General features: G+C 32.8%; 1 protein-coding gene across 1 annotated transcript in view; it reads left to right on the forward strand.

The window, feature by feature from the left end:
• The window catches only part of LOC143082803 (nose resistant to fluoxetine protein 6-like), a 26,240-nt gene continuing 1,899 nt past the window's right edge, over positions 1-24,341 (forward strand). The window contains exons 1-14 of the mRNA XM_076258656.1: positions 1-557; positions 5,060-5,211; positions 6,770-6,860; positions 7,549-7,642; positions 10,105-10,343; positions 15,724-15,897; positions 16,438-16,534; positions 17,358-17,450; positions 19,003-19,168; positions 20,195-20,274; positions 21,059-21,163; positions 22,509-22,635; positions 23,090-23,276; positions 24,052-24,194. Of these exons, the coding sequence (XP_076114771.1) occupies positions 104-557; positions 5,060-5,211; positions 6,770-6,860; positions 7,549-7,642; positions 10,105-10,343; positions 15,724-15,897; positions 16,438-16,534; positions 17,358-17,450; positions 19,003-19,168; positions 20,195-20,274; positions 21,059-21,163; positions 22,509-22,635; positions 23,090-23,276; positions 24,052-24,194 (2,202 nt within the window). The 5' untranslated portion in view covers positions 1-103. The remainder of the gene's footprint in view (positions 558-5,059; positions 5,212-6,769; positions 6,861-7,548; positions 7,643-10,104; positions 10,344-15,723; positions 15,898-16,437; positions 16,535-17,357; positions 17,451-19,002; positions 19,169-20,194; positions 20,275-21,058; positions 21,164-22,508; positions 22,636-23,089; positions 23,277-24,051; positions 24,195-24,341) is intronic.

The following is a 24,341-nucleotide window of genomic DNA, read 5'->3' on the forward strand; positions in this document are numbered from 1 at the left end:
CTGATCATGACCGTTAAATATTTCATAAATAGGTAACCTATTTAATACATGTGTTTAGTGATGCTATAACATATGAAAAGAGAATAAAACATTTAATGGAAATATGAAATATTTTGGATTTATATGCATTTTGCTGTTGTTTTTAAACGACTGTTCTGCAAAGAACGACACAGCCAAACTAAGTTTAGCAGATATAGTTAAAAATGTGGCTCTCGCGTTCAGTAAAATAAACAATAACAACGAGACTGTACCTTTTACAGACGCTATAACGGACAATTACGATGATATGTTGAACAATGTCCGGTCTGCTTTAAAAGCAGTGAATAAAGTCGAGAATGTGTCGGAATTTATACAAACAAACGCACAATTGAATGATGTGTTATCGAAGTTTGATGTGAAAGACGTCTTATCATTTATTACGAACAATGCACATGTTATAGACAACAGCAATGTATTGAAGACGAACGATGCATCAAACAACAATTCTTCGAGATGTTTAAATGATACCCAAAGCATTGTTCCTGGAGTGGAAAAGTCAAAAGATTGGGCCTTACGAAGTGAGTAATAGATTGTGTCAATAGTGTATCTACTTAGTTATTTTTATATTGTCATATTTCATTAAATATAGATATATAAATGCATATACTCTTTTGGTTGATAAATAGTAAGAGAAGTTGTGCGAGTTGTTTATGTTTAGGGGACGACTGTATACAAATATGTATTATTTTTTGGAACACAAACTGCTGGAAACAACTGTGTACTAAACTGATAATAAACTTTGCTGTTTAGAAGCCGTGTACTGAAAAAAACAAGCATGTGTAACAACAGATAAAAACAAGTTGCTTTCTTTAAAAAAAGAAAAGCAATACATAAACCTAAGACCGCTGACTGCCGGGTCACCAAAAGATTGTTGCTGAATTTGTGTTTGCTTTTGAATTGAAATAATTGACTGTGAATATAAGAAGCCAGTTGAAAGTATATATTTACAGCTTCTATTTGAATAGTTATTTTAAAGCTCGAATATTTTATTCATACTTGGGAATGGTCATAGTTTTTCCGATTATAACCCTTTGGAAAATCCTAATTTCTACTAACCGGATGACTTTAAGTCTTATGCAAATTGCACAAACCTACTCAGTTTGCTTTACAATGTGGAATTATGGATGCATTTATTTTATCTATCATATCTTTATATTTTGTTTCCTACATGAATGCCTATATATTCTCAACTCGTATTTGAAACTGTCTGTACTCATGGTAGATGTTGTATGCGGTGAAACCTGTGGCATGCAATTGATTGGGACCTCTTATGAAGAGACTTATTTTGGTCTCATAAAACATCTCAAATTTTAAGGATTTCCTGATTTTACTTAAATCAATTCAAACATTCTACAGGGAAACTTAGTTTTGCCGAAGAATTTCTTAATTCAGAAGTTTATGAATACCTGTACACACTTTCAAATAACCAATTTATATAAAAAGGTATGTAGATATAAAAAGATACCAGAATTAAAATGATGTACGCCAGACACGAGTTCAGTAGATACAAAAAAGCATCAGTGACGCTAAAAAAGTAAAAAGGCTAAATACATTACAAAGTTAAGGAATCTATTCCTGGGGTAGACAATCCTTAGCTTTTCGAAAAGGTCAAAGTTTATAATAGGACAGTGTCTCAAAAAAGAAACAAAAGAGAAACAACTCGAGGTCAGAATACCGTTAGAAATTATGACCGTGCTTGAAAGTCACATGTGAAGCTCTATCTGCCGTGTCCATAACAAAAACGAAAATAAGCTGTCACGAGTGAATTTAATAGTATTTCATGCAAGTAGTATCTTAGCGCACGAAATAGTAAATAGAAAGCATCCCACTGATACCCAGGAAAAGAATACGCATTTGCATCATCACATATCTTAATGTAATAGTTGAATTCGAATGTTAAACGGCCTACATTAAATGTTTAGACTCCGGATTCATTGACATTTTATCCGGAATTTTTGAGAACGCAAACCGATAGTGTGCTTTTGAAATGTGATCTATAATGTGAATGAATCAAGAGGTGTAGTATAGTTGGTCAACACAATGAATACAATTTTCAAAACCGTACCATATAGTACAAATATGTAGATGCTATACGGTCAAACTATTAAAACAAACAAACAAAAATTGAATTTAAATTTTATAAAAAAACTAACGTTCCTGTTAGTATTTTTTTTCAAATTCTTTTGAATATATATGGACAGTTTATTTATCGAATGAATCTAGTATTACTTTTAAATTCTAACATTCCACTATGTGAATATATTACTATTCAAAATATAAGCAAAGACTTCTAAATCCATACTAAAACGGTATAAAATAATCAACATTATGGTTGTAATTAAATTTTGTTGTGATAATTGTAAATTATTTTTACGGTTGTTGTGAGTTGCAAGGATTTAAAATCATGCTTTATGAATTGAAAACACACAAGTATTTTTATTCACGACCGTTTAAAATTTAAATATTTACTAAATTTATCTTACTTTCCGTTTTATGGATATATTACAATACAAAAAAAATAAATAATAATTACTCATAAAACCTAAATACTAAAATGGTATGAAATAATTAACGTACAAATATAAAGATTATTGTTTATAAACATTTTTTTTTTTGTAGGATGCAAGAATTTATTTAGATTTAATTTTTATGTTTCCTTTACAAATGAATATTTAAAAATACCAAAGCAGAGTATCTTGTAATATAAAATACTTATTTCTTAATTACAACTTTGAAAATATTCTGATTTCAATCATTGTTAGTTTCTTCAGAAACATAAATACAATAATATATTTTGTATATATTTCTTTGATTCCGATTGAATTAAATACTTTTGATAAGAATATTATCTTTCTGTTTTCCGATCTAATATTAATATTTTAACCAGAATCTTCTCTCCCGTAAGTCTATGATGAAATACACACTCAGTATCCCGTTGTTAAATCTTCAAACATAATTAGTTCACATGTTATCGAGACAACATACAATACCACGTTATAATTGACCCAGATACACACAGTGTACAGTGGTCGTTTTAAAACAAATATAATTGCGTCGTCAAGGGCCATCAAGGGACCATACCAAAGACGTAGATAACAACCTGTTTTAAAGACCTGTATAAATGACCGAAAACTTTCGAGACGTTCCGAGAATTTTATTCTGACTTCCGGCCGAGAGATATCGAGTGGCCCATAGACACATCCAAAACTCGCCAATATATAAGCATGAACCCCTTGAGAGGTTCATGCAATTAATAGGTAATCACCTCCTCCCTTACACCAGAATATGATCGTTCCCTCATTGTCAAAACCAGTATGTGGCTGCAACCAAATTTTAGTTTTACTAATCAGCGCTTAATTCTCGTCTCGTCTAGATGCACATTTATATGCATTTTGCTGTTGTTTTTAAACGACTGTTCTGCAAAGAACGACACAGCCAAACTAAGTTTAGCAGATAACTGCCTCCCCTGAATTTTCTACACCAAATTTTTTTTTTGAAGTAAAAAAATAAAATATTGACAATATGAACACGAAGAACTTGAATTTATATTATAAACAACACAAATTAACAGTTTTAACAGTGTTATCATGATACGTGATATGTCTGTCATTTTTCGGATTTTTGATCGAAAGTAAACCGTTTCAGTATTTGTTTTATTTTTTTTTTTCGTGTGGCCGTCCGTCTGTTATTCAGTATTGAGGGGGTCAGTATTCGTATGAGAACACATATGAAACTTTGCTTTCGATAATTTTGAATAAAAACTTAACTATTCACATTTATTTTGGGGCTCAATTATTTAAGCAGAGGAAGTTCCTTTTATATTGTGAATCTTTTAAGATATCGAAAATTCGTTACCGGCTGAATCAGCTGTTGGATCCTTTTTTTAAGTTTCCCGATCGTACGAGAACATTATGGTCAATGCCTTAGTAGGTAAACACTCCCATTCGTTGTAGCAGGGACTTTCTGTACTAAGTATATACTAGACTAGTATAGAAAGTCCCTGTTTGATGTTATATATATGTCTGTTCAGCTTTCAACAATATTGAAATTCAAGATCCTCGATAAAAAAAAATATCTTGTGTTTTATAATCTTGCTTTATATATTTTTTGAACTTACTAGTTTCTAAAAAAATATCTTTAAATACAGAAAATACAGACAATAATTGTTTGCATGAAAATTGCTACAAGGATCCAGCAAAACTGATCTTTCTTAAAGTAAGGAAATCGAAGGAAAACGGGTAACTTTAGCCATATCATTTGAGATTCACAAAAAAATCCACGGTCACAATGTATTTAATGTTAACAATTATAGGTCAAAGTACAGCCTTCAAGACGGAGCTAGCCTTGGCTCACCCAAAACAGCAATCTCAGCTTGTTTTTGCATAAAAATTGCTTCCAGGTTCAAGCAATACTGATGTTTCTTAAAGTAAGGAAATCGAAGGGAAACGGGTAATTTTCAGCCAATGACTGAGAGAAAAAGATCGGCGGGGGAAGGGGGGGGGGGCTCAATCGGCGGTCCCCAAACCCCTGCCTCCCCTGAATTCGAACCCTAGTTACGGCCCTGACCCCATCATGGAGCAGACCAAGCCTTTCAAAATAAAAATGACAATTCTATTGACAAAGAAGAGGCAAGTATACTACGTGCACTCCAAAGTGGAAATGTTCATCCTTGAATGAAAAAAAGTAGAAATTTACACATTTGACTTAAGACTATGTCACTCGTAGTTTTTTGTCAAAATATATATCTTAACAACTGTTCTAATAAACAGAATAAAAAAAGTTGCAGGTTTATTTTCCTTTCTTAAAATAAATATACATAATCGAGGATATACGTCACAATAAGACAAAATAAATATACATAATCGAGGATATATGTCACAATAAGACAGCAACCAACCCACTTCAAAACCAAAAACGTCTCCAAAACATCCAATATTGTCTTTACCATAATATGTTCAGTTCTAAATCGTCTTTAATGTTTCGAAACTAGTTTCGATGATGCTCTTTTTTGTTATTTTAGTGATAGATGCTAACGGAAAGCCTCCATCAGGACTGTTGAATTTTATTTTAACCTGGGAAGGAGATTATGAAGAATGTCTTCGTATTACAGCCGAGACGTTCAAAGGAAAATACTGTCTGGGTTCATTTTGGATAACAGGAGTTCCAAACCCGGTAATGGATACTAGTCATACAACTAACCAAATTATTTATAACATGTCCAAGTCAATTTAATGCAGTCTTTTTGATTTGTTTTTATGTCTCATCTACAATAGAAGGGCATTATGTATTTTGGTTTGTGCATCCGGACGTTCGTTCGTCCGTATGTCCCGCTTCAGGTTAAAGTTTTTTGGTATAGGTAGTTTTTGATGAAGTTGAAATCCAATCAACTTGAAACTTAGTACACATATACATGTTCCAAATGATAAGATTTTCCTATTTATAGTTTTACGGTCCAATGAACATAGAAAATGATAGTGCGAGTGGGGCATCCGTGTACTATATCTACATGACACCACATTCTTTTTCTTCTGTTTTGCTTAAGGAGGTTCGCTACTCTGTTTAAAAATAACTAGCTTTATAAAAGACTGTTTTAAATTGATAGTATATAATTAATGAAACTAAAAAAGCAGAAAAAATGGAGGGTCCGTGTGCTTGTTTTCGGGATATAAGCCATTGAAAATTTGGCGGGAAATAATTCTCTCGAGATTTTTTTTACATTTAACATTGGCACCTTTTTTGTTAAAAAAAACTATGAAAAATAACAAGGATTTTATAAGAATTTGAAATACGGCCATTTAAACTATATGTGATAAAAATATGAAAAGAAAAGTAGGGGTTAGTGGGCAAATTTGTTTAATGTAAATACATGGATAAAATCAGAGGATTCCAAAAAATCTGGAAAAAATTCAAAAAATAGAGGAGCAAACATCCCGAATTTCATAGTTTGAATCCTTCAATGATACTATATTTCTACAATAAAATTGAGAATGGAAATGGAGAATGTGTCAAAGAGACAACAACCCGAACATAGAACAGACAACAGCAGAAAGTCACCAACAGGTCTTCAATGCAGCGGGAATTTCGTACCCGGAGGCGTCCTTCAGCTGGACCCTAAACAAATATATACTAGTTCAGTGATAATGAACGCCATACTAAACTCCAAATTGTACACAAGAAACTAAAACTAAAAATATTACAAGACAAACAAAGCCCAGAGACTCCTGACTTGGGACAGGCGCAAAAATGCGGCGGGGTTAAACATGTTTATGAGATCTCAACCCTCCCCCTATACCTCTAGCCAATGTAGAAAAGTAAACGCATAACAATACGAACATTAAAATTCAGTTTAAGAAAAGTCCGAGTCTGATGTCAGAAAATGTAACCAAAGAAAATAATCAAAATGACAATAATACATAAATAACAACAGACTACTAGCAGTTAACTGACATGCCAGCTCCAGACTTCAATTAAACTGATTGAAAGATTATGTCTCCATCATATGAATATCAGGCACAATCCTTCCCGTTAGGGGTTTAGTATCACACCATCATAACATATATGAGAACATAACCCGTGTCATGCCAACAACTGGTTTTTAAATAGATGTGTTTAGTTCCGATGCAAATACATTTTGTAACTGGCCGCCACGAAACACCCCAAAAGTGGCGCTTAAAAGTGGCGCTTAAAAGTGGCGTTAAAGCACCAACAATCAATAAATCAATATATTTAGGTAACAAAAGCGGATGGAGTTTCAATTAAAATTGGATTGTGTATACCTGATACTTGTACGAAAGAAGAAGAACTTGTAATGTTAAGTGCAGGTACTGTATATATATTAAATTGTACATACAGAACACAATATGTTAATATTTGTAAACATTAATGGACGTTAGACTCCTTGTAAAATAACCATGAACCATTTTTCAGTATATGTACAATTTATACGATCGAAATCAAACGAGAAATGTTTATTGATGGAATCAAAATTATTTTGAAATGTCATTAAAATATTTCATATCATGATTAAATGCTAGTAGTTTGTACCTTTTTTTGGGCTATCGACTGTTTCAGAGAATTTGTAATTGTTTAAAGTTCTTACGTGAGTGCAAGTTCAAACGTCCCGTTGTTGTTTATCAGTCTACCAACTTTGATATATCATGTATATAGGATAGAGACTTAATTCATTAATGTTGCAAAATCAGTATCGCGAGAACTGCCTCTGTTCACAATAACCCACAACTTTAAATGTGACTGACATTAAATAAAGGCAACAGTGGTATACCGCTGTTCGAAATTCATAAATCGATTGAGAAAAAAAACAAATCCGGGTTACAAACTAAAACTGAGGGAAATATCAAATATAAGAGGAGAACTACGACACAACAGAAATACAACACTAAAATGCAACACACACAGAAACGAACTGGTTTTCTGGCTAGCCAATCCTCCCGATTTTATGGCAATGTTAAATATAACATTAAAATGCTTTTGATGTAAACTTTTTTTCAGTCGCCCCTAAATTGACCAACAACCGAATTTATGCTTATGATTTAACGTGCCAGGAACCAGGTCGTAAACTTGATACCAGAGCTATAGCCCTGATGTAAGTATAAGTGCAAAATTCAGGCCCACATTTGGCCCTAAAGAGATATACACTGGAAATTAGAATTATGCAATATTAGATTCAATGGAAATTATGTCACAGAAATGCTGATATTGTTATATGAACATGGAGTATAAATAAGGAGCTGGTATAATACTCGCTTAGGCATGTTAGGAAAAGTTGTTTATGTCTCTTTTGGTCATATACATGTAGCTCTATAAGTATTTTATCTTTTATATCATTGACTTTCAAAGGTTTGAGTTTGAGCATTCCTGGTACAAGTACCAGAAAAATGAATCAGACGCATGAACGTAATAAATCATTATTTAATTTTAAGATTAAATACACAATTATCTTTGAGTTTATAGTTTTCCCCTGACGTTTGAACAAATACAATTTACTTATATACAGTATAAAACGTTACTTCTCATTTCGAAGCAATAACTATTCTTGTAATTCATTATAACAGTCATGTTAGGTCACAGTGTTTTATACTACTAGTATTGTACTATTAAATATTCACCTTTGGCCTACTATACCATATACCTTTATATGCCTACTATACGATATACCTTTATATAAGCGTTAAAGCTGGGGTCACATATTCACGATTTTTACTGCCGTCCTTGACAGGATCATTCCCGATTAAAATTTGTCAAAAGTCTGATCAATATCCTGTGAAACGTGGATGGAAATTCAAATTTTAATTAAAATTTGTGAAACAAATAATTTAATCACGACAACAATCAGATATTGTTCAGGAAGCGTCGACATTCAACCGTTTTCAAGCGAATTTATCCCGATAATCCCGTTCTCAATCTGCTTTTTATCCAATTTGTATCGTTCGCCTGGTTAAAATAGACCGAGTCTGTCACGACTGCGTCCCGATTCCGACAGAGCAAACTCCCCGGCAGTTCCAGTTCCGATCCGCATACGGGCCCGAATACTACTCTACACTAATTGATGGAGTAAAGGAAAACAGTTCCGGAACGGAAACGATCACTGTCCGGAGTTTGCCGACAGAGATCAGACAGTGAACCGACGCTGACGGAAGATATCCGTTCAAAAACTGTCGGCATACTCGGTATGATCAGGTACTATCGGAACGTAATCCTATTACGGTCCGCTCTATCGCATTGCAAACGGCTTTGTCTGGTCTCAGTTGTATTGTATTCTGTAATTGTCTGGACACTGACGTGGGTATCATTGACGTATTAAAAACGGGACTGTTCCGGAACGGTTTCGGCCAAAACGGTTCGCAATCGACAAGATCTGGATGCAATCTGAACTCAATCAGCAGAAAAAAAGCAATGTCAAATTTCTCCAGATCATTCCCGTTCCACAGGACACCGTCCAGAATACACAGAACATTGTTAGGATTTTGATCCGACACAGCAGAATCCGTCACGACATAGGCACGATTGTAATCCGACTAGACAAAATCGGCTGAGTTTCCCAGAATGTTACGGGACGCACCTAACTATCGGGTGCTTCGCCGAACTATAGGAATCTGTTACGAACTTAAACGACTGCGTTCAGACAATGATAGGACATTCCAGATAATTGAGGATACTAATCCGACTTTTTCACTTCTCGTGTCGTATCGCTGTCTGATCTCAAACGGGAGCAATAATCGGCAATGTGTGAACCCCGCATTACGCGCAAATTGATGAAATAGGATTTTACCTTGGTCTTTTCTGACGCTCTTGAAATGTATATAACACAGTTAAATGTCTAATGGTTATCATTTTATGAACTACCCTAGTTAGTGATCATTCTGCAGTAATTTCGTCAATTTCTGAGACAGGGCTGTTTTTTACCCTTCGTGACCATACTCCTTTTGATCCTATAATAGTATTTCCAATTTGGATCCCATAGTAATAATGGTATTTTCAATTTGGATCCCATAGTAATAATCATAGTAATTATGGTATTTCCAATTTGGATCCCATAGTAATAATGGTATTTCCAATTTGGATCCCATAGTAATAATCATAGTAATAATGGTATTTCCAATTTGAATCCTATAGTAATAATGGTATTTCTAATTTCGATCCCATAATGTTATTTCCAATTTTGATCTCATTATGTTATTTCCAATTTGGATCCCATAATGTTATTTCCAAATTGGATCATATAGTAATAATGGTATTTCCAATTCGGATCCCATAATGTTATTTTCAATTTGTATCCCATAATGTTATTTCCAATTTAGATCCTATAGTAATAATGTTATTTCTAATTTGGATCATATAGTAATAATGTTATTTCCAATTTGGATCCCATACTGTTATTTCCAATTTGGATCCTATAGTAATTATGGTATTTCCAATTTGAATCCTGCAATGGTAGTTCCAATTTGGACAGATTTTTTCTGATTAAGTTGTGGATGACATATTGATTGTTTAGCATTCTTAATTATATGTCCTATTTCTATCATTACTTTAAAATCTCTTTTTCAGTTCAGTTTGTGTTGTCTTTGTTGTTGTAATGTCAATAGCAACAATCTTTGATATAATCACAAGACAAATTTTCAAACGCAACAAGACAAGTAAATATACGGTTAATTCTTCAACTAATGAATCACAAGAGACAGATGCAATAAAGGGAGAAACCTACTCCAAGAACGCAGATACTCCAGTAGTGCGTAGTACAAGAGAACAAAGTAACAAGGAGGAAGAAAAATCAACCATTGAGCACGGTACAGGGTATTCATATATAGATTTGTCGACTGTGACAAAATAGATAAGGTTATACTATTTTACCCTGAAAATTTGTTGCACATAACATTCAATACAATTTGAAAGGCTGAATTAGAAATTGAAATTTGAAAACGTAGCTTTTGAGTAAGGCATACTTGGCATTTTAAATTTTGAATATTGTTTTAATGTTTGCCATAAGATAACAAGGCCTATGTACGAAAATTTACTCTATAATTCTATAAAAATACGATGTGGTATGATAGCCAATGACACAACTCTTCACAAATGACACAGAAATTAACAAACATATATATAGGTGACCGTACGGCCTTCAACAATGAACAAAGCCATAGTATTTTACACCGTACATTGACTTTTTAATTTTCTGTAGATCTTTTATATAAACTCTGTTCATATCAATTAATCTGAAAGTAAAAAATAAGTTTTGTCCACCACACACTTTTCCTCCTTTTCGTACATTGATATAATATAAGTCATTCATGGCCATATATATAACACGGGTGTCATTCGGTTTATCGAGAGAAATGATCGTGAAAGAATATCTAACGGCGGCCAAGTATTGAGAGACGATCGTGAAAGTTCTGGTAACGGATCGTGAAAGACATTTAATCGAGAAGGCATATGAAAGGTCAATAATACATATTCTAATTTAATAAATTACGCAGACAAATTTACGACAAAATAAAACTGTCTGTCAAAATGGTTCAATATTATGATCAGTATGTGAGAATATCCAGTTTTAATAGTACATAGTTATTACAAAACAACAAAAGGCAGATTGCTTCTCGACATTTCACTGACATAAAAAATGTAAACAAACATGATTTTTTCACAAATTCGACTAGAAAAACTACTTTAATACGAATAAGGGCATTCTATTTGAATTAATCAAAGGGTTCTCATAGTTATTTTGTATAAACATAATCTGAAACTTGGTAAATAATGAACTATTTACACAAAAATTGATTTTTCGGATCGTGAAAGATCACGTACCGCATTTTTGAAGATCGTGAAAAGGATCGTGAAAGATCTGATGCTACGAAGACGTTCAAATTATTCTTCAATTATATCATAATTAATATTTGTTATTGGTATTGAGAAAAGCTATATAGATCAACATCCTCAATAGGTTTAAGGTTTTCAAAGTATTAATATTTTCAGAAAATGAAATGTAAAATAGTTGGATGATTGTAGAATGAAACTTTTTATTGTCATGTGAAGTACTCACTTATCACGAGTTATAGGATACCCACATTTTGTATATTGGATCCTATAAACTACATGTCCGTCAGACAGGATTCACCTAACCCCGAATTTGCCTTATTTCATGGATGAAGATTCATTTTTGTGGTCAAGTCCGTATCGCGGATTCGATAAGCTTTACATGCGCGTAGCTACGTTTACGTCAAAACGCCCAGGCGTACACTTGAATTTTGATAAAAAGATATAAAATAAAAAGAACTGGAAAAAACACATCAGCCATGCAATTCTTTCTTCATTTGCTTGTAATTTCGACTGAAAGTAACAAACTTTCCCTATTTCAACCAAATGTTATCAAATTATATTTTTGTTCATATTATGTCAAAGTCTGAAATATGTGAATTCTAATCACTTTGCTTTTCTTTAAAGCAATATATTATTTCCTGAAATTCGATATGTGGTTTGCCTTATTTTTCGAGCCTGTGACAAACGTGTCGCAAAAGCGAGACATAGCGATTCTAAACGTCGGCCACGTCAATCATAATATAAGGTTCAGTAAGGGGTAAACAAATATATCAATAACTTTGTCATTCCTTCGTGAAATTTTATGGAAGTTGGACCGAAACTGTTTATGATCAAATGAGTATCCAGAGGATTATGATGAAATGATGTCTATTTACTATCCAGTATTTGACCGATAATATGAATTTCTTAGCAAAATTTTGAAAGTTTTTTTTCTTTCATTTTTCAGTATTATATTCACTATATTCACAGACATACTTTTATTCCGCAATTAACAGACCGTCCGGAATTTAAGTTCACATGATAAATTTATAAACCTTCATATGTTGTCATGAAACTTGACCAGTTCATGAAAATATAGGCCTTATTAAGCTTTGGCGGAAAGCAATCCCAGGCGTGAACCAGGGTTTCGCAGAACACTTTACGAATTCTAATAGTGCGCCTTAACATTTCTGAAAATTAAGTATACATTTCCATGTTCATTAAATAACATGTTTGTACATAAAAAGGTGTTTTTGTCGATTAATTGTTTTACGCCATGGTAACTTTAATTTGATAATAAACATATTTTAAAGAAACTGCTTTGGACATTTTCTCTAAAACCAATGACCATTAGATTCCAAATTAACACAATCATGACAATGAATGAATTAAACATAAAAAAAAGTTTTAGATTCTTAATAGCAATGGTATCTTATATTCGATATCTCGCCCCCTCCCTTCGTACTTCTATCAGCAGGTGCTATGAAATGAACCCGCTTGGAACCCTCAGAATCCCTCGCCGAGGTTCGAGCGTACACGTAAAAATGACCTAGCTACGCCACTGCTTTAGGATAACTGTCTGTTTTTATGATTATGATGTGTACATTTTCGACTTCTGCAAGGTTTCAAATAACATCGAACTCATTATCATGCATCATTCGGCAATGCTCGATTTATGTTGTCTAGCCTTTTGGATATATACCTGTATGCTATAGCGCTATGGTATTTCGTGTATGGTGTACATGTCTGTCTGCATGTTTCATATATGACCATGATGACGTCAATTGTATTTGATATATTGAATGATAGTAAGATGTCTATGTCTGGCTGTCGGTCAGGGTTCATATACTTTTGACCTTATGTTTCGAATTAATTGGCCAAGCATAACTTTTACATTTGTCAGTTTCTAAGGCACTGTAAAGATCGGAACACATTTATTTGGTCTACGGGATATTTGTAGAGATCTGTATGTCATGGTTTATTTAACCTTGCACTCTTTTAATGGACCATTGACAATCATAATTTAAAAAAAAGAAGATGTGGTATGATTGCCAAAGAGACAACTATCCACAAGAGACCAAAATGATACAGAAATTAACAATTATAGATCACTGTACGGCCTTCAACAATGAGCAAAGCCAATACCTCATAGTCAGCTATAAAAGGCCCCGATATGACATTGTAAAACAATTCAAACGAGAAAACTAACGGGCTTATTTGTATAAAAAAAAATGAACGAAAAACAAATATGTAACACATTAACAAACGACAACAACTGAATTACAAGCTCCTGACTTTGGACAGGCACATACATAAATAATGTGGCAGGGTTAGACATGTTAGCGGGGTCCCAACCCTCCCCTAACCTGAGATAGTGGTATAACAGTACAATGTACAACATAAGAACGAACTATAAAAATCAATTGAAAAGGCTTAACTCATCAGATGGACAAAAATACATTAAGCGCATTAAGCGCATTTGACACTTCTAGTAAAACCCTTGATATTATAGACGTTCCAAAAATTAACTATCATAAGGGAGCTACCATTTGATTTTTATGGGGGGGGGGCTAGGATGAAATTTGAAAAAAATAGGCAGGACAGGAGTTTTGAGTAAAAAAAAAAAGGCAGGATGAGACACTTGCAAAAAAAAAAAAGTCAGGACGACAATTTAGGTTAAAAAAAAGTCAGGATAAACTAAAAAAAAAAAGGCAGGACCAAACAGAGTGAAAAATAAAAAGGCAGGACAGAGATTACAGCTAAAAAAAAATGCAGGACAAAATTTTTCATCCTAGCCCCCCCATAAAAATCAAATGGTAGCTCCCTAAGTAAAGCAGACGAGACATTACATCATTTGCGCTCTGGTGTTCTATAGTCTGAAAGTACTGTTGCACAAAATAATGGTTATCGTTCAATCTCAAATTACTCATGAAAGATGTTGTTTTGCTGTAATTTTTTGTTTGATGGATATCATTTTGGTTTAAACGTTGCATATCCATATTATTGGCTAAATAGTGTCGGTCTGACTGAATTGCACTTGACCGATTCTCAGAAATGAATCTTTCAAACTTATTTAGAGACGTTTTTAGTTGTTGTTATTTTAACTTTCGAGGTAAAGTGTTGAATAAAAAAAATAGCTTTAATGTTCATCCTTCTCAAAATAATTACAGGCTTAAACCAGTTGCAGGTTTATCAAATGGTAAAATAAATACTGATTTCTGATTACTAGTAATAAGTCTGGTCACGCATATCTTTCACGATCAAAATAATGCGTTGCCTGATGTTTCACGATCAAGTTTGATGGATATTCAACAAATTCAAGGTTTTCATATACAAATTAATGCTTTTAAAAGAGGAACATACCTTAATTTTACTGTACTATCAGATACACTAAAGATTAAATTTCAAATATATCATTATAAACTGAAATATGACCATTATAGGTACAAAAAGCGTGTTATTTGTAATTAATTTCATAGACATGCATTGCGCCTTTTGTGTTTTTTCATAAAGTACTGCATATTTTTTCAATCTTATTTCACAGTTATTTTGAGGAAGTTAAATCATTTTGACAGACATATTTTTTTCTTCGGATTTGTTCCGCGTTTTGAAAATTAAGCGATTTTTTCAAAGATTCTGACCTAGAATTTTCATTAAATGTCTTTCACGATCCGTTACCAGAGCTTTCACGATCGTCTCTCAATACTTGACCGCCGTTAGATATTCTTTCACGACCATTTCTCTCGATAAACCGAATGATACCCGTGTATAAGTAACCGAGGCTAAAAACTATATCGTGTAAATGGTTTGTCTTGAAAAAACGTCGCAGCATATTCATTTACAGCTCTACAAGAACAATTGTCATGATCTTTGAATTGTGATTTTAAAATAAACACATACCATTTTTTTATTTTATATGTATAATCTTTACATCAGAATGACTACAAATAATCTATATACATTAAAAAGACTACATACATAATAAATGCATCAAAACAGCATTGAATTAACAACACTGCATAATATTTTAGAACAGTGAAAGTGTCATTTTGAATACAATATATGTAAAGTGGTTCATTGATTGATTTCTTTTGTGTTTTAACGCCACAGTCAACACAATTGAGTAAACGAAGTAGCCAGATTTTATTTAAGAAGAAAGCAGGAATTTCCGGAGAGAACCAAAAACCGTTGAAAGGAAAACTGGCATATACTTATTCAATCAGATCGGAGTCGAACGCACCTGTTACTTGCAGAATTCGAGGTGCTCACAACCACAGTGTTGAATCCTCTAAAATATAATAGACATACCTAGGCGTTTTATTGTAATGAATACAGATGTTAGCATGTCTGAAAATGATGTGTTTACTTTAACAGGGATCCTTGGACAATTACTCTTATCCTTTTCCGTATACACGAATGGTTCCAAGATTCTAAGCACACACCAATCAGCTGGGACATTAACAGCTATTAATGGTATCCGATTCATTAGTATGACCTGGATAATACTGGGTCATACATTTGTATTTGGATTTATGCAGGGGAGCGTAGGTATGCATTATTATCAGATTAAAAAGTTTGATATTATTTCAATAACAAAGTTAATATTTTAGATAAAAATAAGCATTTGTTTACTTTCAAGGTTGCTTGTCGTTTAATCGTTACAAAAACAGTTTCTTTTAAATATGGATGGTATATTTTTTATCCAATGAATTGAGCTTAAAGGATGACCACGTCTAAACATCTGTCTTTTAATCAGTCCGCTTATCTGTGTATCTCTCCGTATTTCTGTCTGATATATTACAATTTGTTCCAAGAGGGAAGAGGGAAGCTTTGAAATTAAGATAAACTAGATGTGTCGGAGTGACACGAATAGTCCCGCTCGCAAAAGAAAAACGCTAGAAGCCATTTTTAAAAGACCTTATAGCTGTTCGTTCCGGAATGACGGAATGACGGATAAGGGTAACCCTAAATGGTCCCGACAACGTTGTTTCGGGGCTATAAAAACGTGTTCCTCTATGTTTTAAAAGAATATTACATGTAAAAAAATATTTCTCAATTCAATTTTCAATTCATTTATTTTTACTGTAGAAAATATTGCCACGATGTTTCCAACGTATATAAAGAGGCTCTCATTTATGGCTGTCATGAATGCCCCGGTTGCTGTGGATACGTTCTTTGCGCTCAGGTAGGATTTTAATGCTAGTAAAGATACATGTAGATGAAGTTCTAGGCTATTGATTCAGACAAAATATTCTGTGCACGTATTAAGTCTGCTTTGTGTTTTAAGTGACTTTGTCTTTGTTTTGAAGGCACATTTTTTTCCAATGACCATTTAAGGAATCGCCAACCTTGTTACAGAAAAATTGAAATATACTGGATATGTATGGTTTATATGCAGTCAACTTAATGGTATGCCGTTGTCCGTATTTTCGGCAGTCCATTTTATTTCTTTTTTTTTTTTGTCCAAGTGTTACTGGTCTTTAATGTCGTTGTTAACTTAACAGTTTGATTGCTAGATATATTTGATCTTTCAAAACTAAAAGTACAAACAACTTCCTTTCAAATATTACGAGCTTTCATATGTATTAAAATTGAAGAAGATAACCAAAATTCGATAAGGACAAAAACGCTCGGAGAGTCAATTTCGTGATAACGTAAAGCATCTAAATTGACGAAATATTTCTTTTTGGATATATCAATAATGATTATTTGTATGAACGTGTAACGTTTCAGAACAATTTTGAATAGAGGGAATCTTCAAACATCAAAACTTGACAAATAACCTAATTGATATCACCAAAACTGACAAATAACTTAATTGATATCACCAAAACTGACAAATAACCTAATTGATATCACCAAAATTTAATACTAGTTATTCAGATTTCGATGCTTGGGAAATGGTCGTTTGATTGTGGGAGGGGGGGGGGGCATGGAGCTTATTGTTGTTTTATCCTGATTGTTTAAATATATTAAAGTATGTTATATAATTTCATGTTATATTTCAGTGGTCTTCTGTTAACCTATTTAACTTTGAAACAGATGAAGAAAAGCAAAGGAAAGATTAACTGGTTTCTATTCTATTTTCATCGTTTTTGGAGGTTGGTAGGAAACAAAATGGTAACAGAAAAAGAAGTAAATGAGTATTTTTAATTAAAGGGAAATGATGAACATATAATTATTACTATCATAAGCTATACTTCACGTGACAACTGAATTTCTGAAATCAAGTCATAAGCGACATGAAAATATGCAATATAATCAGAACCGACTTATACATTGTGTTTTGAAAATGCCTTAAGTATATAACTTACATGTTAGAAACATGTATGTGTTTCTTTCTTTTCCCCACGCAAAATGACAAGTGCCATGCTGTCTTAAATTATGATTAATATGTATAAACATCATTTATATAAGATTTGAAGAATTTTCTGTTGGAGTTAATTTCTTAATGCTTACATAATAAAGTAAGACTTCGGTTTGCCTGCTTACTTAGTACTTTGTTTGTATAAAGGTTTATATATCGTTGTCAATATGATAGAATTTTATACGACTGTCATACATGTAGAGGTTTAGCTAGCTATAAAACCAGGTTAAATCCACCATTCTCTACATAAGAAAATGCCTGTACCAAGTAAGGAATATGACAGTTGTTGTCCATTCGTTTGAGGTGTTTGAGCTTTTGATTTGCCATTTGGCTACGGACTTTCTGTTTTGAATTTCCCTCGGAGTTCGGTATTTTTGTTATTTTACTTTTTGCTAACGCATTATGATTAAGATTGACAACTGCTAAATAAACAGTTAAATCTGTATATCTTATATTTAGATTCCTAACTTCCAGGATAATATCCAATCAAATTTATTAAGTATAATGTAGACATGTTTATCTCCGCTTATTTATATTGTTTGCAGATGTCAATCTTGATTACAATGCTCGAGCAAACAAAGCATGTAAGCCAACCAAAGTCTTAGTCTACAAGCATTAGACTCTTTAAGTGTTCATGCAGCCTTTGCTACCTTATATTTTTTTTAATTTCAAAAATCAGTTTGACATCATCTACTCATAGTACATACAAATACATTTGATTGAATAGGTAGAATGGTTGAACCTTATGTCAAGGTTCCAAGTTTTACGGACCCTTTTATTTAAGATATCTGAAACATTCAAGTGTATTTCATGATTTTCCAAAACTAGAACTTGAAAGGATGAACTAAGGTGAAATTTTAAAAATCTAGAATTCGAAATTGATACTTTAAGTCGAAAGAACATTAGTTAAGGAACAAATAAGCTAAAAATATTAATAGGTTATGGAGCACTTTTTCGAGATATTTGATTTTTTTAAATGGCGGGAAAAGGCTGACTTGGACTTTTACCTTATATTTGCATCGGTAAATTTTGGGTCTCAAATCGAAAGAAAAGAAATCTAGAATCTGCTTAAATTTTGGTAAATGACCTTTTATGAGCTATTAAGTCTTTTATGAAAAGCAAAATGGGTGTTATGGGGCAAAATATTTTACCCTGCATTGAAGGAAAAGAACTAAGGAGTCTAAACATTTGACACAAATTCCTGAGCATCACCTAAGTACATCCTTAATTATATATTTTCATAATATTTTTTTAAATGTTCTGTTTATTTTACTTATTCTTATTAGATTGACCCCTCCCTACATGTTGATTATGGGGATTTACATAGCAGTTTTTCCTTACATTGGAAACGGACCTTTCTGGCCCAAGGATGGCTTCGAGAAAAACTATTGTAAAAACACGTGGTGGTGGAATCTATTATACATAAATAACTTCAAACCAGTTAGTGAAGAGGTTAGTATAAAATTTCTGCAACAGTATCCTATAAAATGGGCACTAACTGTCAAATTCATGTTCATCGATTTCACTAAAAAACTCATATTCGACTTATAACATACTAAACCGTAACTATATCCAAATAAAAAAGCCTAAAATAAATAATTCACAATGCATGAACTCGAAATTATGTATCAGCATTTCGTGTGTATTCTAGTCTAGACTGCATCTAATTAACCATCGAGATGACCTTCTGAAGAATGCCGACAGTTATATTACCTATTGTAAACATAAACATATATATAAATAGAAAGCGTACTCATGATATTGGATTTTTCTAGGTCTGTTTGATTTCATATTATAGGTTAAAACAAAATGTTAATAATCGTTTTTACCTGTATAAGAATGAGTATTTGAAGATAGATCGAATCAGTCAATCAAAATGGTTTATCCTTGTTTCACTTCCAATGTTGAAATTCTTTTCCATTTACTAGCTGAACACGCCTAGTTCATGCCTAACCCATCTTTAGCTAAGATGTTCAATTGAAGTTAACATGAATATGGATTTAATGAGGTCGAATTTATTCACTTGCAAGTGAATAATTCATTAGCAATATTTCTTTGCTTATTTTGACAAAACTGAAACCAAACTGAAATTTTTATTTCACTACTTCACTTTCATTAATTATTGAACAAAAAAAATCATATTTTATTTTATTTTATATCTTGTAGCTAGTGCCCCTTTAAGATTGTGTTGTGAAGAGCCACTGTTATTAAATCTGCACATGAGTATAACATGATTAATATTTATACCCTTCTTTATCACATGGATTTATTTATAAACAGTTGTACATGTAATTAGATTCATATTCCTGTTTTGCCTTGCTTTTTTTGTTTTGATTCGAATGGTATAAGAATATGGATAAAAAGTTCCTGAATCACATGTGTAATTTCAAGACCCAAATATAAATACAAAATATATACTCGCAATATTGATAAACATTTGTCCTCTCTGTTAATACAGGTTTATTTATATCTTTATAGTGTTTTTCCTGGACCTGGTATTTAGCTAATGATATGCAGTTTTATATAATCAGTCCAATCATAATCGTACCTCTTTACTTGTAAGTACTATACGTTGTAAATGAAGATGTTGACCGTACTTATATGATTGATATTAACAATGACATTTGTACTGATGATGATGAGGAGGAGGAGGAGGAGGAGGAGGAGGACGACGACGACGACGACGCAGGTAGACACATTCCAAGCCGACCAGTCTTTGCTCTTATTCCTATATGTCGAGTGCTTCGCAAATAAGCAGCATATACAAGTTTTATAATGTTCGGTTTAACTTGTTCGGTAATCGAACCAACTACCTCCCACACTTGATGTGAGCACTCGTCGTCGAATTCACCGAGCCAGTTTGTTTCTTGCCGAACAGTTTAAAAATAAATATCATCTTCTTTGTAATTTATTTGCAGTGTTTTCATCCGCGACGTTTCTAATGCTATAAATAGATATAAGAAGATGTGGTATGAGTGAAATGAGACAACTCTCCATCCAACAATTAAGAACAAAGATATGATAAACATGTGAAAGCTCTCTCACAGGCAATCAACCCATCTTTGAAAAATATAAGGGCATACACCACAAGCACGGGGACAGTCTACTGCATCCACACAGCATGAGCAACAAACCATGCAGTAAATAGATATAAGAAGATGTGGTATGAGTGCTAATATTAAGACAACTCTCCATCCAATTCCAATCCTATAAGAATGTTTTCTAAAGTGTGAATTTACTTGACATTTTGTCAACGTCTGTATGTGCCAACTAGTTTATATGTTTGTATTATCTCATATAAGAGTTTACCAAATTATCTTGATATTTGATTTGTATATTTAGTTCGAAGATAGCAGGCACAATTGTTATGAGCATCTTTTTGCTTGCAACATCAATAACATCAGGGATTGTATCTAAGCATTTTGAACTTGGAGTTTCCACATTTGGGTAAGTTGTATATGAATACTGGAAAAGGAACTACAATTTAATTGTTTATTCAAGACGATGGTCTATAGTTTTCAGATAATATAATTGATATATAAAATTTCCAAATCATAGGGTATAGCATTAAATTTAAGTTTTTTAGGTTTTTTTATTTACATTGTGCCTTTGCAGAATTTTTATAAATAGGCGTAGTTTCATTCATTATGTTCTATGTTTTTATGTCCCCACCTTAGGCAACAGGGCATTAAGTGTCCGTCCCATTTTCGTTTCCGTACTCTAAATTCGGTTTACCTCATGTAAATTTTATGAAACTCATACACAATGCTAAAAACTAAAACTTGCAGGCATTTTTCGAATTTTGGAAGCAATTCACCCACTGTTCTAGAGTAATGCGCCTTTATAACTTGGAAAATTGCATTTTTTTATTTCCGCACTCTAACTAAAGTTTGCCTTACCCAAATTTTATAAAACTCATAAACAATGCTTAAAACTACAAAACGCTGACAGGATTCGAATTTAGGCTGTGAGTCATATACCGTTCTAGAGTTATTCCCCTTTTTAACTAGGAAAATTGCAAATTTTGAGCGGGGGCATTCGTGTCCTCGGATACATTTTCCTTTTGTTTATTTTTTCAATCTTAGAGAAAGTATTCTGTCATCTATATAGAATCATTGTATAGTCTAAATACATATAGATTTTGATGTTTTTAAAAGACAACATTGTATGGTATAGATATGGATTATGTAAATAAATGTCAGTGTTTCATATTTGTTTTCTAACTATATTGTATATAATTTAAGTTACTTTGAAAGACTTGAGTGTAAGAAGGGTAACGTAATCCCACTTTCTGTTTTTGTATTGATTTAGTCTGTCACATTTCGACTGAAAGAGTTTTTATTGACCCTTCGATATCTTCCGCCTCTTTTATGTTTAATCACAGGTTTAATTCACTATTTTCTACATCAGAAAATGCCTGCACTAAGCTTAAGTCAGGAATATGACAGTTATTTTTCATTCGTTTGATGTGTTTGAGTTTTTAATTTTGCCATTAAATACCGGACTTTCCGTTTTAAAAAAGAGTATGGAAATTTTGTTCCTTTACTTTTTATTACATTTTTAGTGCTCAGCTTAATTGCAGTGAAATGGCAAAATGTTGTTTTTTAATATGTCCATGTATAACATTTCTAAGAAATTTAGATGTGCGTCTTTCCTGAGAGAACGAAAGAGTCAAAGTTAGTATGTCAAATATACCTGGGCATTGTCTTTATTATTCATACTTTGTTATCTATAGATGCATTTAAATATTCTCTTGCAAAATTGGATTTTTTAGTACTGCATTTGTTTTTAGAAAAAATGGTGGCGCACATTTTGATGAATACTATCAGAAACCGTATTGCCGAATGGGACCTTATCTTCTAGGCATGTACACAGGTTATCTCCTGTATAAATGTAACTGTAAATGTCGTATTAACAGGGTAAGTGTTTTTAAATGTACGTTAATAATTCTTATTCATGACAAGTGGTTTGCTGGTTATGTTCTTTAATGACTATTGCGAGCTCATATTGTGTAGCTGTCATATTGTGATTGTTGTCATTGTTGAAGACCAATTTGACAATAATATTTATTTCCCGTGGGCTACCATGTATAGATAATATAGAATAATATTTAAAAACTCACAAGATAGCGGCGTTTCACTAAAAAAAAAAGAGTGATCTAAAGTTACATCATGTGTTCCCACTAGTAATTGTTTTTTAATTTTGACAAATAAGAGTCATTCTACAATAAAACAAAGAATAGTCAATTTCTACAAGTAGTCTCTTACACATGTACAGGATATTTGAAAATTACCCATTTGTCGATTATATTGCTAAGGAATTGGTCGTCCCGAAGATGATCCACTTATTATCCAATTTAATGTTTTGTTACAGTACCTGAACTTCTTGCTGTGGATAGTATTTTCTGTAATTGCTGTTCTGGTACTGTATGGAGTGTATGGAAACTACAACGATAATCCAATGTCTGAAAATGTTACTGCTCTTTACAACGCGGTCCACAGATCTGCATGGGGAGCTGCCATCTGTTGGGTAATATTTGCGTGTGCTACGGGAAATGGTGGTGAGTACTATGTGTGATATTGTGATTATTTTGTGCGGCGGCTTCTTCAAACATATAAAGCGTGTAGAATAAATTGTTAAGCAAATTTGAAAAGCATGTATTTTTTACAGATTATTTGTTTGTTTAAGTGGAAGATATCGAAGGAACATTCAAAACAAATAGGGCGAAGAAAAACTGACAACACCATGGCAAAAAAATGAAAAGACGAACAAAAATTTTATAGTGATTAAGATTATATTTAAAGTTGTAACCCAATATTTAACATTTTTCACCTATTATTTTTTGTATTTTGCTCACACATTGTTGTAAATATATTGGAATTCTATGCGAATTTTATACAAGTGAGAGGTTTAGCTAGCTATGAAACAAGGTTATCCACCATTTGCTATGTAAGGAAATGCCTGTGCCAAGTTAGGATTATGACAGTAGTTTTCCATTCGTTTAGTCTAGTTGAGCTTTTGATTTTGCCATTTCGTCTCATCGGGTGATGTCACAAGTGAGTAGATATGACGGTATTATGGTCACGACAATTGGAAAATACATTTTATCGTAAAAATGCATGTCATCCATCTAAGCTGAAAAGTTTTACGATAAACAGTCGCAATATACCAATATATATGTGAGATGTGCAGCTTTCTTTTTTAAAGAAATAACGCTTGTGAACAAGGTGTTTATCATTGCAAGTTAGCTATAGTTGTTGAGCCATATGAATCAACGAACTATACTCATTATGTCATACAAATCTGTTTCCTGTCGTCTATGTTTATTTTCGTAGGGTTTATCAATACTGTACTCTCCTGGAAGATGTTTATACCCTTTAGTAGACTGACGTTTTGTGCCTATTTATTACATCCCGTGGTACAGTTTTACTATTATGGTTCCAAGAAGAAGATGACATATTGGGATGACCACCAGACGGTAATTCTTATTAACATGAAATCACTCTCATTCATACTCTAAATTCTATTTATTTTTCTATGATTTTCGTTTTTGTGATAAACTTTTTAAATTAAGGTGAAAGTAGTATACTGATGTTCAAACTTAGTAAATCGATTAAAAGCAGAC

The sequence above is a fragment of the Mytilus galloprovincialis genome, chromosome 7 (genome assembly GCF_965363235.1).
Source record: "Mytilus galloprovincialis chromosome 7, xbMytGall1.hap1.1, whole genome shotgun sequence".
Classification (NCBI taxonomy): domain Eukaryota; kingdom Metazoa; phylum Mollusca; class Bivalvia; order Mytilida; family Mytilidae; genus Mytilus; species Mytilus galloprovincialis.